The following is an 18766-nucleotide window of genomic DNA, read 5'->3' as shown; positions in this document are numbered from 1 at the left end:
AAATACTAGGAAGAAATTCTTCACTGTGAGGATGATGAGGCACTGGAACGGGTTGGGCAGAGAAGCTGTGGATACCCCAGCTGTGGGAATGTCCAAGGCCAGGTTGGCTGGGGCCTGGAGCAGCCTGGTTGAGTGGAAGGTGTCACACACTGTCACACACAGCTCGTGTTTGTTCCCCTCCAGCCCCTGAACGGGAGGGTGGCCCCAGGCACTGCTGGGCTCTGGGCACCTCTGTCACCTCCAGCCCTCTCTGGGCAGCACCTGGCTTGGAGCACCCATGTCCCACCCCGCTACTCAGCATTCCTCCCCATGGCATCACCTGAGCCACCTCCAGCTCACCCCAGAGGCACCGAACAGGACAGTAATTTTGCTACTTTTCCCATGTTCTTCAGTCTACATCCCACCCCCCATCATGCCAGTCCTCTTTCCCCTCCCCTGCAGCCCCCTGCACTCACTGCCTCCTGCCCCCATAGAGTTTCCTGGTGCTCCTCAGCACTGGCAAGCTCCTCAACATGTGTCAGTATGAAACTCGGTGCAGGGGGTAGAAGAAAACAGAAGGGGAAGAAGTCCAGTGGTGCTGGGGAGTCCAAAGGGAAAACAACAGTCAGCTGGATGCAGGATGTTAGGGCCAGCAAAGAGCCTCTCCTTCAATGCTGCAATTTTAATAGCATGGGGTGTTTTTTTTTAATTTTTATTATTATTTGCCTCTCTGTGATGACCAAACACCAAGCTCTGCTGTCACGCACCCTTTGGCAGCACTTCTCACCTTGGGAGAAGGTGCAGGACACCTCTCCACAGCCGTGTAAATGGAGCAGCTCAGCCAAACTCTGGTCACATACAGAGCCTGTACCTCCCTGCACTTCCCACCAGATTCACAAGGACCCATGTGTACAGCAGGAATATAGCCAGGCAAAGGAGGAGTGACACCAGTTGCTCCCTGCCCACATAACCAGGGCCAGTAACAATAAAAGCTCAGCTCCCATTACTGCCTGTTGGCCACGGACAAAGGATGAACAGGGACAAATCTGTGTGTGATGCATCAAGCAAAGAAATGTCCTGCCAGCAGTGTGGAGGGGAAAGACAACAGTTTTGTGGCATCCTATTTAATTTATTCCAACTTTATGTAGCTCAGCTTTCTTAAAAGGGAAGAAGGCAAACAAATAAGAAAACTTCCCTATTCCTAAACAAAACAAAGTACAAACTGCAGATGAGAGCCAGCATGTGCAAGTTTTATATGAAAAAGCAGAACACCCTCAGATGTTAACAGAAAACAGCATCATTTTTACAGTCACTTGGTTTTGCACGGAGGTGTGTTTTCTTCTTTCATTTGCTCCCTTTCATACACATCCTCATAAGCCCATCCCCGACTTTCCAAAGGGGGTTCTTCCCCAGTCTCCTCCACTGCCAGGTACAGACCCCTGCAAAGGCACGAGGGCCCTAATTTAACAAAGCCCACCTGAGCCCTTCACACTTCAGATCTGAAATGTGGGTCCAAGAAGGGGGACAAGAAACAACAAACCATTTAAGAAAAGCCCAAGACATTTACTCCAGGGAGAGGGTTTTTGCAATTGCCCTAACAAGGACATCCATATTTAATTAAAAAAAAAGGAAGAAAATAATAAAACCTCCTTGCTTAGGCAATGGGGAAGTTATTTATTCTCAGCATCAGTGTGTTCTGTACAGAAAGAAATCAACAGGTGAATTAACAGCAGAGACACATCTCTCCCCAGTATGTCCAGCACAAAACCTCTCAGAGCACCTGGAATCACTTGGATTTCATCTATACAAATGTGTATGTGGGCAGAGGAGTGTGAGAGTGTACGAGTGTGTGTTTGTGTGTGTGTGTGTCTGTGTGTGTGTGAGAGTGAGGGCCTTTACAAAGCAAGATATATATTGTAATTTACTTACAAAAAGAAAAAGTTATGTGCTGAATAACAGATGCTCACTTCAGTCCCAAGCAAAAATGGAGGGACAAGGGCAGCTGCTTGGGAACGCAGGTTTTAGATGTTTTGTTTTGTTTTTTCCTATCTAGAAATAAAGAAAAAATGAATGAGAGAAAGAGAGACATTCCCTGGCTTGTTATCCTAAATCTACACACGCATCCTTCCACCCAGCCTCGGCAAGTTCATTTTAGCTCCCTCGGCATAAGCTGATCCTAAGAAATACTGTGCAAAAGCCCTTCAAATCCCTTGGAAAAACAAGCATTTAGCTTTGCTATCACCCAAAGACCCCATGCTCCCACACCAGTGGCTGAAGCCAGGCCCCTGTGGAGTTGTCTGTGCCCCAGCACAAGCAAAGGAAGCACCCAAGAGTGTTGTTAGGGGACAAGGTGGCAGCTGTCTCATCTTTAGCCCTTTCCCCCACTGCTGCTTCCTTGGGGAACACATCCCAACTATGGTGATACGTTCAAGCTGGGAATCCAGGGTCTTTCTTCCTTTCCTCCCTCCCACACCACATCCCATGCCAGGACTGATGGCCGGGCTGGGGCACAAGAGACTGACTGGCAGGACACAAGAGGCAGGTGACAGTATTTACAGTCTTTGGTCTTGGGGAAGAGAGAAAAAGAGGGGAAAAGGCTGGGCTCTTTCAGGTTTTTTACCCTCTCCCACTCATAGCAAGGGGTTCCGTGCCCAGGGAGGGGTCAGGGAGCACATGGCACTCTGTGCTGGAGGGTGCAGAAAGATGCCGCAAAGCAGCAGGGAGGGCAGGGCTGCAGGGCGAGGAGCAAAAAAGACCAGTTCTCTGGTTTATGTTGGGTGAAAGACTAAGAAAGCAGTCCCTTCTCCTTGCAAACCCCCCACCACCTTCCCCTCCCCTTATCCCTCCCCTCCCCAGGAACCAGGCAGCTGAGGAAGGAGGGCAGCACCCAGTCTCTTCCAGAGCCTAAAGAGACACGCTGAAACCCATGTAAAATCCAGCACTGGGGCCACAGTGAGCCACCTCCAGCCAGCAAGATCACATCTGTCTACAGGCTCCGCAGGGCGTGCGCTCCCCGGTCCTCCTGCTCGTGGGCTGTGTAGAAGAGGTGGCACTCGGGGTCCCCGCGGATGGTGGGCGCACCCTGGATCACCTTCCCATGGATGGGGTCCACGCACCAGCACTCGCCACGCTGCCCATTCACCGACATCTTGCACTGCAGGGAGAGGGACAGGACACGTCAGAGTCAAGAAAAGGACAGAACAAACCACTTCCCAGCTCACCCAGCCCAAAGCCCCAGCCTCTGGTGATCTGGCACTAGTTTAGATTCAGGCAAAATCCATGGGATGTTGTACTCAAACCCCCCAGGGCCTGTGCTGCACCAGCAGCGTTACTCCAGCAGTCCAGGATGAGGGCTGAACCTCTTTCTTCAGGGACTGTGCCAGGGACCAAGAAGCCAATTTTAATTAACTAGAAGGACAATTGTCCCTGAAATGCATCACCCTTTGCCAACTGTGTATGAAAAGCATCCAAAGAGACAAAAATCCCTTGGGAAAGAGGGATGAAACAGACTGACAGAGGATCTGTGTAAGATTCTTCTCATCTGCAGATTAGGCTAAACAAACATCAGATCAAGGCCCCCACAGCCAGACCAAACAGAGATTCACTTATCTCAGAACAGAGGCAGGGACCATGGTGCATCTGGACCTGGCTTCTGTCCTCCCAGTCTTGTTAGAGAAAAGTTTCTTGTCTAATAGTTATCCTCCTCTTGCCCTGCAGTGCTGCAGGCACTTTGACCCTGATGTTCATCCCTCCAGCCCCAGCAGATGCATTTCTGAACAGGTTGTAGTGGGAGGTGCAGAGGTTACTCCAAGCAGGCCAGTGCAGGCTGACTTGTTCCTCAGGCACAGGGAGCAGCTGAGGCTGTTTTTCCTTCTGTAGCACACAAAGCATCACCCACAGTGTCCGGGCTCATTCCCCAGACATGGCTCATCTTACAGGCAATCTGCCACCTCTGCTCCATCCAGCCCTTCCAAGTGTGCTCATGCTGGGGGATCCAGCCAGCCCATGGGGCTCTTCAGGGATGGATGGGTGAGGGCCCAAGTGGGACAAAGACAGGAGAATGGACAGAGGGAGATTCTCTCAGAGCATCCTATTTTTTTTTTAATGCTTCTGATGAAGGGATAGAAGTAGCCCTGAGTAGAAGGCCTAGCCATGAAAAGAGGATGGATCCCCTCCAAAGGCTCAGCTATAAGGAATCCTCATATGCAGGTACTATTCACAGATTACTTCAGTCAACCCTGCCCCAGCTGTTGTTCCTGCTGTTTTTCCCAGCAGTTTTTTCCCATTCCTCAGCCACTGACACCTGGTGGTTTAGCATGAATGAAGCCAGAAAGTCAGAATTCAGACACACAAGTTTTCTGAGTTCTTGTGGGTCCCATAAATACCTTCAGAAGCATGCTGCACTCCAACCCCCACCCTGCCTGGAAGGAATCCCTCCTGGATCTGGGGGACTAGCCTTGACTTGTGGAAGAAAACCAGTGAAGTACAGTAGAAACCTTCCTGACTCCCAGAAGCACCTTCTGCTTTGTCGGCAAGACTGGTCAGTATTCAGTCCCTCTCTGCTTTTTTCCTGCAGCAGGGCCCAGACAGTACAAGATCTGGCTCAAAGTTAAAAAAAATAGACCTGGACAGATAAGCAGCTCTTATGGGGAAAACTAAACTGATTCTCCATCTCTGGACTGCCCACGGCCATGTGTGGATATGCATTTCATCTCCACTTGCAAACTAGTGGCTGCAGATGTACAGGGGTGTAACTACACCTGTCCATGCCACGTGCAGCATTTTCTATTTACCCCACACCTCACATCATGCACAGGGTATCAGCCCAGCCCTGAACTATGCATGTTCTGTGTCTGCACATGATGGGGACAGACAGTGAGCCAAGAGCTGCTGCTGGAAACATAGACAGCCCCAGAGCCTCCACTGTCCCCTCTTACCTGTTTGAGATTGTACAAGCCATGCTTGTCACAGTTGGGGATGTGAAGGGAGTAGAGGTGCTCCAGGGGCCCTCGCTCATCTGGCAGCCGCATGGTGGAGATGCGTTCCAGGACCTGATCCAGCTCCTGCTGACAAGGGGTCTGAAAACAACCCAGAAAACAGGAAAAAAAAATTATTATCAGGACAATGGTACCATTCAGCATCAACACTGTGGACAATGGTAACACCAGCAGGGGTGAACACATGAGCATCCCTAAAGACAGAGGTTTGCTCCAGGTCCTGCTCCAGAGTTCACCTCCAGTCACCCAAAATCAGAGTTGTGCATAGACTTGCACATCTCCCATGTAGCTGACTGGTACAAGAGCCAACATAATACCAGATCCCAAGTCCTGGATACAGGGGAGAAACCTCAGAGGGTACCATGGCTCCCACTGGTGGTGGCAAGTGACATGAAGCAGGGCTAGTCTGGATAGATCAGGAGGGTTTCCATGAGCATAGCCCAGAGCACACACCTGTGATGCAGTTTTGGCCCAGAAGTACAACTCAAAAGCATGTGAGACTCCATGAGAGTGGAGAGGGAGACCTGGGAATGGGAGTACCCCAAGCCAGCCTCTGGAGGCATCCTTCTTGCTCCACAGCAGCTCCCAGACAGGGCTTCCACCCAAGGCAGTGTGGCTGAAATATGCCTGATGTGAGGCAAACTGAGTCCACACCTCTCTGCTTTTGCAGTGCATGAGGTTTTCTTTGCAAAGGAGCAGCAGCAGTGTGTGAACTCTCAGAGCTGATGGTGCCTGCATTTTATTTCGAACTTCTGTTTTGCTAAGTCTTTGGAAGGCATGAGGACTCTTTCAAAGCTCTTTTCTGTCCCTGTGCTCCCCAGATATTAATATTCTGTATGTTTACAGGGATGTATATCGTGGACCCTTTGGGGTGGGTTTCAATCTCCATCTCCACTCCTATCCCATCTAGTTGCCTTGATCAAGCTTCCCACTAGAGGGAAGCCACGGCCAAGAACTGGATAACAGACAGGGACAGAAAAGTAGACTGGGAGGTCTTAGAGCACTCTCCCTGCTACAGGACAGTCACACAGGTCATCCTCGGGGCTTGTGGCCTTCTTTAACCTGGACTGGGGCTACCCTGCAGCAGGCAGACAGACCTGCTTCTAGCCCCTCAAATCCCCTTGGGCCATGCCTACTTAGGGAAAAAGGGTGTGAGAAAGCCAGCCCATGGGCAAAGGGCATGCCTGCACTCCTGCAGAGGTAGGTGCTGAGCCAGCAGAAGCCCCCCTTCCAGAGGTGAAGCTGCAATGAAAATAATGCCTCCTGACCAGCATATCAAAGTTCATCAGATAGTGTGTTCAGGCCCAGCATCAGAGCAAAAATGTTTGCTTCTCCTCTTCTGCTTCTCCCCACTTTTTTCTTTCAATTTACTATTTCTGTTTTTAAGACAGTTTATTGCAGGTGCCATTTAGGATTTGCATTCAGCATTTCCCAGTAGGCCCCCAGCTGCCCCCCTTAGCTCCCCACAGCCCTGCCCTCTCACCCTGCCCGTCGACAGCCGTGACTTCTTGGAGTCCTCGTGGTTGTGATGGGCCTTGCTGACTTTGCCCATCTGCCGCTGCTGCTCGTTCACCTTCTCCCTCATCACTGCCAGCTCCTTCATGCCCGTCTTCATGGGCTTCCTCCCTCCAGCTCCACTCAGGATCCCCACGGTGCCATCCACGTGGTTCTCAGCGAGAATGCTCTCAGAGCGGTCATCACCATTATCTGCAGGAGACGGGGCAGACAAGGAAAGTGTCCAGCTCAGTCAGGCGCTGCCTCACATGTTCATCCTGCCCTGGATCATTTTCAGACGTGGCTGGTTACCAAGCCATAAAATCTTTGCATGCAAAAATTTTAAATTGCATTATCCCTTTCATCTGGAAGGTGAGAATAGATTCTTTCATTCTGGAGTTGTTACCACTCTAAAAGACAGTTTAGAGAGCAGGGGAAATCGCTGCTGGAGAAGTTCTTTCTGGCTTTTCTGTGACCTTCTAAATTACTTCCCAAGAATGCAATTTTCCCATTAGAAGTCCAGTTGGATTAGAGATGCCAAGTGTACTTCAGTTCCAGCACTTAAAACCACAGTGATTAGTAACAATACCTTGAGTCCATCTGTCATCCCCCAGAGTATCTCCAGGAATACTTACTCAACATTCATGTGCTAAAATAAATTCTCAGCTCTGCTTTCAAAAATACCTCACCTCTGTACTAAGGCCATGTGGCCACCCTAACATCCTCTGGAGATCCTGCCATTTCAGAGACCATCATCCTTGTCATACCATCTTTCCCATTGTCTCTCATATACTGCGTTACTCATTTAGCTTCTACCTACTACTGCATTTGCTGACAGTGGAACACTCACAACTCTGCCACTGGTGAATGCCACAAGATCCCAGCTAGTACAGCCATTTCAAAATCAGTTAGGGGAAATCTGGGGATTTCTGGACTTTTTCCATCTCCTCTGCTCTGTTATTTATGCATTTTCCCAATTCACCAGGAATTTGTGAGAGCAAACCTTGCCACAGCAGGACATGATGGTCACAATGCTGCAGCCACCAGTCTCTTTGGACTTTGCAGTGGCAATGAGGAGAGATCTCAATTCCTCCTGGTTGCTTCTAACACCTAGGAGGTGACAGCTGATCACTCCCTTTTGCCTGCTCTGATCTGGCTGAGAAAGCACAATCTAATACTACAGCTAAATATAATATTGAAGCTGAGCCTGAATTAAGCTGGGACTTGAAGCAAGACCTCCAGAGGTCCCTTCCAGCCCAAATTAGGATTGAACCCACATATGCACATCACTTCCCAGTGCAATAACCCAGGCCAGGCTTTGTATGTATGTCTCTGCACAAAACCTCTTCAGCAGCTCCATAGGTATTATACCAGGGGACAGACCAGGCTGTTCTGGTGATGGTGACTAACAGGAAGTGTCTTTCAGTATTGCCAAGGAAGAATTGTAGCCCCCAAATTCCCAGCATTAGAGCTTTCTCTGGCCCCTCCAATTTCAGCTTTCCAGCATTATGGAACTCAGGCACTTATCTAGATGTAAAGAAATCATATCAAACTGTGCATGATGCAGGACAAGCAATGATTTAGCTCACATAACAGTGCTTAATTTATAGATCTCTCCTGCTTCTCAGAGGACGAAGCATACAGAGCATTTACAGATGTTAACAGTTCCTTTTTTCAGAATCTGCATGATGTTGTTTATCCCTACTGTCAGCATAGCCCTACTGTCATGACAGAGTGAAAAAATGTAATAGAAAGTGTTTTATTTCTACCACAGCTTTCTAGGCTCTTTTCAGGTATTACAACCCCAAGCTCACAAAGAAGAAACTGCGAGAAGAGTTTCGTCTGAATTCACTCAGCAAACATGCAGCTGCCTGATGCCAGGGTGGCCCAGGTGGGCTGGACCAAGGAGCCATCCAGCCCAGCCTGCCATTCATGAGAGACCATCAGCAGCTGTTGGGAGCAGAAGGACCATTCCCAGTCTGTGCTGCAGACCAGCAGTAAGAGCACTTTCATGGCTGAAGACTGCATCCGATCCACAGGATTGAAAAGTCACCAAAAGACTCAACCCTCAGTGGATTTGTCCAGTATATTTTTGAACTTCTTCATGATTTCCAGAAATACTAAATGCATTTGGTCTGCAGGTTTGTAGCTGCTTAGGTAGCAACTGAAAAGCAAACATGGGGCAAAACCAATCTGGCAAAGCCCATTAGTTTCCTCAGTTCTGGTTCCAGATGAGAATTGAGACCAGGTTTGATAGCCAGATGGGCAAGCTCAAAGTCTAGGCTGCTGTCTGGTGATTGCCATCTGGCCATCATCCTAGGAGTCAGACAAGCAATATTTTGAGCAGGAATATTCTGTTTATACACCAGTCTCCCCATTAATTAGAAACACATAGTGAGAAGAGAGAAGGCCATGAGGCTGCCTTTAGAGAGAATCAGCTACAAAAGCACCATGAAGAGATGGGCAAGGCTGAAGAGGCAAGGCTGGCTTAGGAGAGTTTTAGCCTTCTGACCTCTTTTGTGCTTCTCTCCTTGGTGCCCCTCATGTTGTCAACAACAGCAGAACAAGGGCAGCAGCAGGGCAGATTCTCAGACACACTGCAGTCCTCTGCTTCATTCAGAAAAAGAAGGTACAAACTGACAGAAAAGCAGCAAACTGGAAGTGATGTCTTCCCCCATCCATTCTCACTCTCTTCCTGCCTCCAACTAAAACACAGAGACATCTGCCCAAATAAGCACTGTGCTAGTAAATGCAGGCGAGCTGGTAAGCCTCTCGTCGGCTGATTCATTCACAAAACCTGCTTCTGATAATATTTTTGTTCATTTTTCTCACTTTCCAATGCTAACAAGTATCAGCCCAAAGAAAACCACTGATGGGAGTGGAGTGTGCAAGTCAATGTGCATGAACACACCCAGAGACAGGAGAGATTGGTCTTGGCTCCCCAGGCACCATCACAGGAGCAAGACTGGATCAGCAGCCAGGAAGGCCTAGCTGCTATTGACTGTAAGCTTTCCTCTCTGAGGCCAAGTCAGTCACGGTGAGCCATGCCTTTGACCCTGCTGCCAAGCTGGATTGGTCCACCTGGGGCTGATGGCAGAGCCCCATCACAGCTTTTCCCTCTCCCAAATCTGTGCTGCTCTTAAGAGAGACTATCCTGACTTGGAGCTTCCAGAGGTGGCTTCATCACAGAAGGGAGAGACAGAAGAGTTTGGCCCCATGTGCAGAGCACCAGCATTTCTTTCAGGACAAGCTGCATGCACAGGAGAAAGCTGAGCACCAGGTGTGATGGACCACATTTGAAAGAGCAAAAGGGCTGGGGAGCAACAAGAGTGGAAAGATAAAGACTCAAGGCCAGGACAGCACAGAGCATGACACAAGCCAAATAACCCCTCTTACAGCTAGATAAAATTCCTAATGCTGCCTAAAAGCTGCAAGTCATGCTTTTTTATTACAATCCATGAACTAATGAAGCCACCTACCGCCCCTACTAGCCCAGGATGGGCAGGTATGTGATAGCCCCAAGACACAGAGCCCTAATCTGTCTGTCATCCTGACCAACGCCTTTTTGCTGACCAATTTCAATTCACACTAAATATATCTGTAAGGGAGTGGTGCCAGACTCCAAAACAATTGTTTTATAGTTCTTTCTTACGGCATGCGGAAAACATCTCCTGTGTTATTTCAGATCAAAAGGTAGAGAGCTTTGTGCAGGGTGGGACAAGTGTGGCAGGAATCTAAGCAGATAGCTGAAGTTCTCCTGAATGCTGATGCAGAGTCCATGAAACACCTCTTTACTTGCCAAGAAAACGATTTCTTTATGGCCTTTTTCAAGGAAAATTCCCATTTGCTTCAATGGGGCGAGGACTTGGCTGAGGAAAAAGCCTGTTCAAATGGCCATCAGTTAATGTCTGTAGGGAGCTGCACCGTCTCGCCAACATTCTCAAAAGCAACTACCAATTTCCAGTGCTAAAATTTTCGGGAATCTGGTTTGAGACCTCTAGGCACCTTTGCTGAGACAGCTGAGAAACAGAGGGGCTGAAAAACAACCTGTCACTTCCAGAGCTACAAGAAAAAATGTACCACACAAAAAAAGGCAGCTGCCTCAGGTTAAAAATATATTTTTATCCCTTTGAAGAGCCCTGAAGCGTATCTGGGCAGCAGAACAGGATGGAGCCAGTAGCACTCACTTAGCACAGGAGAGCCAGGCTCTATCACGGGGAGCACACACCATGCCAAGGACCGCAGCCGCCCTCGCCAGTGCTGCTCCTGCTCTCTCTGCACTTGCTTTCCTTCATCAACAGCTTGCCCAGAGGGTTTCACATGCCATTTGCTTATCTGCCCAGGGTGTTTAAATGCTGATACAGTGTTTAAATGCTGATTAAGGTCCCAGACCCACAGAAAGTTTCACCCAAGTAGCCTTCAACATGCTGCCTGAAACCCCACTATCTGGGGGTCCCAGCTGTGTCCTGGGCTGGACAGGGCTTACATCTCCCTCCCGAAGCAATCACAGCCTCCATTGGCCAGCACTTTCCTTCTGAAGACGTCTGAGAGCTTTGCAGTTCATTAATTACCCTGAAGACAGAAAGGTGTTCATCCTGAATTGCACATGGTTAAAGAAAACCAAAAGAAAGGCACAGAAATAGTTGAGAATGCTGCCCAAAGTCATGTATGGAATATATGGGCAAATCCAGAAGCTCAAGTCCTGGCCTGGCACCATGTACAAGAGTGAGCACACTTGGGATTGCGGGAATGCAGCATCCATGAAGAGGTTTTCCACCCTGAGCAAGTGTAATCTGTCTTATCTAGGTTTGGGAGGATTTTTGCATCTTTTAGCTTTTTGTGTCTGCAAGTTCTATCATTTCAACATAATTTAAATGCCTTATTGCTTGCCACTTTCTATTTTAAAGAGCAGAGCTGCGTGTCCCAGGCTGCCAAGAAGCCAGTGCTTGTCCTGTGCAGCCTGAGAGCAGACAGAGCCTTTAAGCCTGACCTTTTGTACACACCACAGCCCCACTAGAAGAATTACTTGTAGGAAGGTAGGTAAGGAGCAGACAAACCCCAACCACAGCCCCAGTGACCTCTGCCTCATCAATATGCAAAGTACTTCAAGAAGAGCCCTGGGCAAAGGTGCAACAGCTCTGGTGTGTGTGTTATGACTTGGAACTCAGAAACCTCAGAAAAACTTTGCCAACAAGGATTATACTGGCATTGCGATTTCCTCACAGCAGGAGCTGCCAAGAACAAAGCCCACACCTACGCCCAGGACCTCTGGCCCACACCCTACCCCCAAAAAGGACCCAGGGTTTGCTGATCAGCACTGCCAACCTGTAAAGCACTGAGCCATGGCACAGCATCCATCCACACTCAGCTGGCAGCAGAGGGAAAATGTGGGAGCACTGGTACATGGTCTGGCCCCATCATCATCCAGCCAGTCTGGATGCAGCTGTCCAGAGGCAGATGAAACCAAAGCACCCACTCAAGTTTCACTCTTTACTTTGCACAAAAGTGCATCTGGAAATGCCAGAGAGAGAGCATAAGCAATGGGCTATGTAGGACAGGGAGCAATGGGAGAAGGGCACACATCAGAGAAGCAGCATCACCTGCCCTGGAACAGCATCTCTCACAGAGGGCAACCATGGATGCTCAGGGGAGGGGCAGAAAAAGAGACAATTACAGAGCAATTCTTCCTCTGCTCTCCTCCTGGCCATTGGCAGCTCAGACACCAAAGCTATTTCATCTAGACTAGGTTTAACAGCCATTGACAGACCTAAGAGGGAAAAGCTGTGCATGACCCTTTCTGGATTCAAGTACAGGGACACCCCCTATTGCTTGCTGTCCCCTCTCCTCAGCCAGCAGCCTGTTCTGCTTAGCTTCATCCAGTTCTGCACAGGGAACAGGTCATGTTTAAAGCTGTTGATTTGGTTCCAAAGGACTTCCAGAGGTGTCTGTGCCACCCAGCCTTGCAAGGACTGGCCTGAACATCAGCATCCCAATCTCTCAGAAACACAGGCTACCATCATGGGACATGGATCACTTCAGAGCATCTCTCCATCTGCTGAAGAGTTCCCAGGACTCTCTGCCTGCCTGCACTCCCGGGGTTATTTCATCACACCAACTTGCTCAGTATCAGTGAGGAATTGCACACCACAGCCAGAAAATTCCCACATTAGTCTCCAAGAGCTTGCTTTACCTCTCTGATAAGCTGTCCACAAAACACTCACACATCTCCTAGGGCCAAAAGCCCTGAGGGCTCTGCAAACACCTTTTTTTTTTTTTTTTTTTGCCATGAGATCTTTTCAGCCCATCTCTACTAGCAGGGAAGGCAGGACTGGGGAGGGAACAGGGAACGGCATGTTCTGGCCAGGGGTTGCTTAGCAAGCTCCTCTCCCTACCCTGAGCAGCTGGCACTGAGGGGTGATCCAAGGGGCACCCAGTGCTTTCCTTTGACTCTGGCATCCTACAGGAAATGCTTTATGCTCCTCCAAAGTGCCAGGGACACTGACTCCAGGCAGCACAGCTTTCAGCAGCTCGCTTTGCTCTCTTTTCTCTGCCTATTCCTGGTGGCTGGAGAGCTCAACTTTCCCTCCTCCATCCACCTGGCTCCACCCAGAGCCAGAGGAAAACCTCTTACCACTGCGCAGTGCCCCGTAGCACACCTGTGCACCTCTGCACACAAAGCCCTCCAGGACCATGAGACAGGCAATGCTGACATGAAGCTGATGTCAGATGAGGATAGAAGAGGGACCAAGATGTCCCTTCCCCCAGGCTTTACTTCAAACAGCCTTTTTTTTCTTTTTTTTTAACCATGTTTGTAGACTGGTATCCCAAGGATACAGGACTTGTGCAATTACACAGCCTACCTCTGTGTTTCTGCATGTATGTTTGTATGACTGCCTGTCTCCCTATTAGATCTCCTCCCCCTCCACCTCTCAAGATATCTACAAACACGTCAGCAAATGCCAACTGCATCTCAAACAGGAACACAATTCACAAAAATAGTAAGTTTCCACCATTTCATGGAAATGTGCAACCAGGCTCAAGAGAGACAAAATAGGAGGGTTTGTTTTGTTAGTTTTCTTTCCAAACTATTTTACTGAAGGGCTGTGTAGCACATTACCAGCCCACTCTGCGCAGACCCAGCAAAGCACAAACCACTGCTGGGGAAGGTCTGCTCCAGCCCTCCTTTTGCCAGCAGTGAGCCTGCACGTGTTATTTGCAACATCCTGCTCTCTCCCACACCAGCTGTTCACTGTGTGCCAAGAATGGTGAGAATGCTGTTCAGGACCCTCAAAAATGCAGGAGAATGCTTCAAGTCCCTTCATTTACCAAGCTTCCACTTACAGTCCTGCTTTTCTTTCACAGCTTCTCCCAAGCATGGAGCTACTGTGCATCCCAGTGCACACCTACAGCAGAGACACTCTGGACTTAGCTACAAGCTGAGGCTGAGGAGCCAGAGGGTCTCATCTCATGGCTGATGACAGTGTTTTTGTGCAGGTACTTAACCTCAATGTGTGTGAAGGCAGCATGCTCAGGGGAAAGACCTTTAACGCGTTTGGAAGGTTTTGCTGAGTGAGGCTCTGCAAGCTCCCTGCCACCATAAAAGCATTCCCCCTTGTTAGTGAACCGTATCTCAGCCTTTTCAACACTGTTCTGCAATTAGCCCTCTGCAAAGCTCCAACCTTCCCAGCAGAACCAAATGAATTAACTTGAAAACACTTCCCAGCTTAAATTAATTGCACTGTAGCTTCCCAATTTGACATTGACCCTGTCTGTAAAATCCCCAGAGTTGTTACTACTAAGTCATTAGGGGCTTTTGCCTGAATGAAAGAAGCCATTAATCCTACCAGACCAAGTCTCTGCTCTCCTTCCCCGCTCACTCACATGCATCTGTGTGGTCTTCAAGCACCCCAAAAAGCCTGAACCAATTTCTAGTATAAGATCAGCACCTAAATCCTTGGTCCCTATGAATTTCCAGATTAAAAGTGAATCACAAAACTACCTTATTAATTTCCTGTAGGTTTAACTGCTGTGTTTGAATTACCTGTATTTCCGCAATGGAAACATGGGCTCATCTCTAACCCCAAGTCCAAATCTGTCAGGGGTTTTGCACCCCACAGTCCAGAGTATGCAAGCACAGGAGAGTTCTCCTTACCACAGCCTCCATGAGGGTGCCTGCATGTTCATTACTATCTAGATGATCTCTGTCTGGCATTGGGTTGCTGCACCTCTCTTTCCTGCAGGAGAGCCAGATGCTGCCAGCATGACAGGAGCTGTGAATCTCAACAAGGCTGATTCCCAGGTATACACTCTGCAGCCTGCCAGGAAGGACTGATGAAGGACTTATGATCTGATGGACACAATCACAAACAAGAAACTCTTCAAAATCATACTAAATGTTTCTGCTTCATCACCTATTTTGGGAAAAATTATAGTATAGAGGACCTTTCCAGACTATTCTCCTATTTTTAAATTATTACCTTTTCAGGTGCAGGCAGCAACAAGCAAACGCCATGCTATCTGGAGACAGACTGCCAAAGATCAGTTTGAACCTGCAGAGAGATGGACTACTAGAGGAAGTACTCACATCTGTCCCTGTCTCTTGGATAGGGTGCTTTAGCCAAACACAAGACATCTTGCTTCAAGGAGAGGTGGCTGAAGGAAATTTTGTGAGTTCTTTCATATAAGCAGCTAAGGGAGATAGTGTCTGAAAATGCCCTCTGCCTGTTCCGGCTCCTCAAGGATAGACAAAAGCTCACCAAAAAGATGTCCTCTGGCTCTGGAAGCCCAACTGCAATTCACTGATTTGTGGGTAACCACTTGGTGCCTGTTCACAAACCCATCAGCATCAGTGGCTGGTGGGGAAGTGGCTCTGGACACAGCATGAGCAGAGGAGCCTGTGGCAGAGTACTGCACCATCTGGGAAGGCGGTGTACAGCACAGCCAGAAGTCTGACCTTGGACCCTCAAAAAAGTGGAACATTCCTCAAAACTAGGAATAAAAACCACCAATCAAACAAAAAACAAAACAAAACAAAAAAAAAAAAAACAAACAAACAAAAAAAAAAAAAAAAACACAAAGAAAGCAAAAAAACACTTAAAATGCAAAAAGGTGCTTCATCCTGCCTGTGAGAGCCATCTCTCACCTATCTCTGGTATTGCTCTGCTCCCTTCTCAGCCACATTGCCTTCTCCAGTTATTATGCACACAAATGGAATGAACTTCAGTCATTTGTATTACTAGTTTTTAAATAACATCTCACTTTTCCAAAGTCAATTTTCCAGACAGCAGCTGAGGCCAGGGCTCTCCTCACCACCCACCCAAATCTCACTGCACATTCCCTAAAAGTCTGCCTTTTTCAAAACACACTATTATTACAGTAATTTCTCCCGAACTTCTCAGAAACTCTGCCAGAGACCAACAGCCAATACCATCAGTGTCACCTTAGGGTCTGCTGGACCCACTGTCCCCATGCAGCCCCTGAGCCCTTAAAGCCAACCCTGTTTGCTTTTTGTTCCCCAGGCACAAAACAGTGTCTCCAAGTAAAACCAGAGCACTGAACTGTAGGTAGAAGAGGGAGTATCTGCTGCAATTTAGTTGAGCCTTTTTTGCCCACGAGCATCTCCCAGCTGCCTCCAGCACTCACAGTCATTATCTTCCCTCCTCATGAGGGCTATTACTTAGTTGCTATATCCCACATTTAAGCCACAAGTTGAGCTGTTCCCAGATTGTGTTTTTTTCTCATTTGACATCCAAGCTAAGCAACACCACAATTGTTTCAGGTTATGTCAAAACACTTTGGCCATCTGTTCTTGGGGCAGTATTTCACTCAGTTTTGCAGTCACTTTGCTCAATTTCTTTAACCCTTGTTTTACCCTTCTCCCAGCTGGAGGCAGAGTTGAATTTGAACCCTTGTGTTCAAGTACTCCATGAGAAAGGACTGAACCAGGTCTTGCATGTGTATTTGTTATGCACATTTACTATTTATCTTAGTATGTGCATTTACTGAAACAAGGCAACTGCCACTCTCTAAGGATAAAATCTTCACTGACACAGCACTGCTACTGAAATAACAATGAATGCACAGTCAAATAATGCAAGGCACCTTCAGTCAAGTAATGGAAGTCACCTCAGTGACTTCCAAACTCCAGAGCCTGCAGCATGGCCACATCCATGCCACCTGGACTTCAGAAGGGGAAGATTCCTCCCCACAGGTGTGAGGGAAGCAGTGCCAGACAGCCTGCTCCTTCCCTCTGATGATATTGCTTTAGTCTCTTGCCTTTTTTCTATAAAGGGCTGGATCTCATTTTGTTGGAAAAGACTCTCTATTTTGGGCCACCCATGAAGCTGCCCAAATTCAAACCTAGGGAGTTTGCAGACTCCTGTTGAGCAAAAGGCAGGAAGAGAGAGTCATAAAAATGTGGTAGAGGAAGGAAGAAAAGACAGGGGAACATCAGTAGCTGCATTCCCAAGGAGAATGGAGGCATTGCAAAGCTTAAGAAACAGACCACCACAGAACACAGGGACTGAGACAAACGTGATAACCGAGCTGAAGCACTGGAACAGAAGCTGGGATGCACATCAGTCAGCTTTCCACTTAAACAGCTCCAGAAAGCGTTTTGTGTACAGCCTGCCAGCACACTCAGCACCAAGCACCCTGGTGTGCTTGCTTTACACCTGATCTATACAGCACCCCTTTTTCTTGGCCAGATGATTTGGATACCACTTAAAGCCCTGGAAAAGATCCAGGCATGTGGCAAAGAGCACATGAAAAGTGAGATCTGATGATACACTGGGTGGGATGGCCCCCAAATTAGAGAAAACCACCTCTGCCTTTGTAAACAATCCAAACAGTGAAACACTGAGCTTCGGCAAGGAAGTACAGGGAATCCCCAGCTTCAAGAACTGGTGTTCCCATGGAACTCCCCCCAAAATGCCAAACACCATAAGCTGGCTTGTAGCACATGGATGTTTACATCCCAACTCCAAACCAGCCCTGAACATGATGCACACCTGATGTGGGTCAGCCTCCCCAGCCACAGCCCAGACAGCAAGTACAGCTCACACTGTACTCTGCTCATGTTGTACAGCATTTACTTGGCCTGTATTTATGGTATTTTGGAACACCCAAATTTTCAAAGCAAAATGCAGCAGTCATTAAAGGGCATGTAAGTCCCCAAGCACAGGCTCTGGGGAAGGAGCTCACCAAGGGAGGCACCAAACCATCCCAGGAGCCCTAAGGTGGGAGGCTGTCAGTAGGAAGATTGCCCAGAGTGCTGTAACTCGCTCTGCCCTCAGACCACCACAACTGGAAAGCACTGTACCCACAGCCAGCCCAGAGGAAAGGGGGCAGGAGCCAATGAGACAGTGGGGAACAGTCCCCAGCAGCTACACACCCCCTTTCATCAGTCCCCAGAACAAAAGCACTGCTGCACTATTTCCCATCAGGAAGCAACAGGCACCAACATCAACCTCCACCACACTTGGTCCATAAAGCTCCACTTCACTGGAGCCACTGTTGCCACATCTGTTAGTGTTTTAAAGCACATACATCTGGCTTAATTGAGCACTTGACTTTATTGCTGCTTTATCTCCATTTTCTGAACAGGCCTTGGAGAAAGGGCTTTGTGTGGCTGAAGTTTGCATCTTTCTTTCTTCATTCTTACTTTTTTAAATTTTTCCCCACTAAATTCCCACCTGAAGCAGGAACAAAAGTTACTATGACAGCTGCTCACAATCTCTGGGGCTGCTTTTAGGAAAGTCTCCTCTCTAGACAATAAACCCCATGCTAAATATTCTGGTTTATGTGCTTCAAAGCTGCAGACTTAAACCTCACCAATCCTCCCTTCCCACTTTTGTTTTCCCAGCAAAAAATCAGAATTAGTGGCAGAAGGTGGTATAGTACATGTCAGGAAGAAAGAAAAAGGATCTTGCTGCCCCTGCTGTCTCTGAAACTTTGCCTCTGCCAAGTTACAACAAACAGGAAAAGCAGAATCAAAACACAGCCCCCATGTACCCCTCCAACCACCTAGTGCAGGCTGTGCCAGTGCCAGCTACTGCTCACAAACAATCACACTGTGAGACTCCTCTGGCACATCCTTCCAGGTGGCCTGAACAACAGAAGAGCCCAGCTCAGGAAGCCTGCATTTGATGCATGCAGTGCTTGAATCCCTTCCAGAAAGCACAAGGGTCCTTCAAGCCCCCAAACTGAGGAGAGGTTACCTGAAATGCCCTTTGCCATCTCCTGTTTGCCTGTTTCCCTGTGAAACCAGAAGCCAGGCACAGAGTAGCTGGGAACAT

General features: G+C 48.3%; 1 protein-coding gene across 1 annotated transcript in view; it reads right to left on the bottom strand.

Moving 5' to 3' along the window:
- Positions 1-1208: 1208 nt before the first annotated feature.
- Positions 1209-18766, bottom strand: part of IGFBP2 (insulin like growth factor binding protein 2) — a 56147-nt gene continuing 38589 nt past the window's right edge. The window contains exons 2-4 of the mRNA XM_063161862.1: positions 6460-6683; positions 4917-5057; positions 1209-3133 (exon numbers count right to left, since the gene is read on the bottom strand). Of these exons, the coding sequence (XP_063017932.1) occupies positions 2966-3133; positions 4917-5057; positions 6460-6683 (533 nt within the window). The 3' untranslated portion in view covers positions 1209-2965. The remainder of the gene's footprint in view (positions 3134-4916; positions 5058-6459; positions 6684-18766) is intronic.

Source organism: Melospiza melodia, chromosome 8, assembly GCF_035770615.1.
Source record: "Melospiza melodia melodia isolate bMelMel2 chromosome 8, bMelMel2.pri, whole genome shotgun sequence".
NCBI lineage: Eukaryota > Metazoa > Chordata > Aves > Passeriformes > Passerellidae > Melospiza > Melospiza melodia.
The sequence above is the reverse complement of the archived record's forward strand: the minus strand, read 5'-3'. Positions and strand labels throughout refer to the sequence as shown.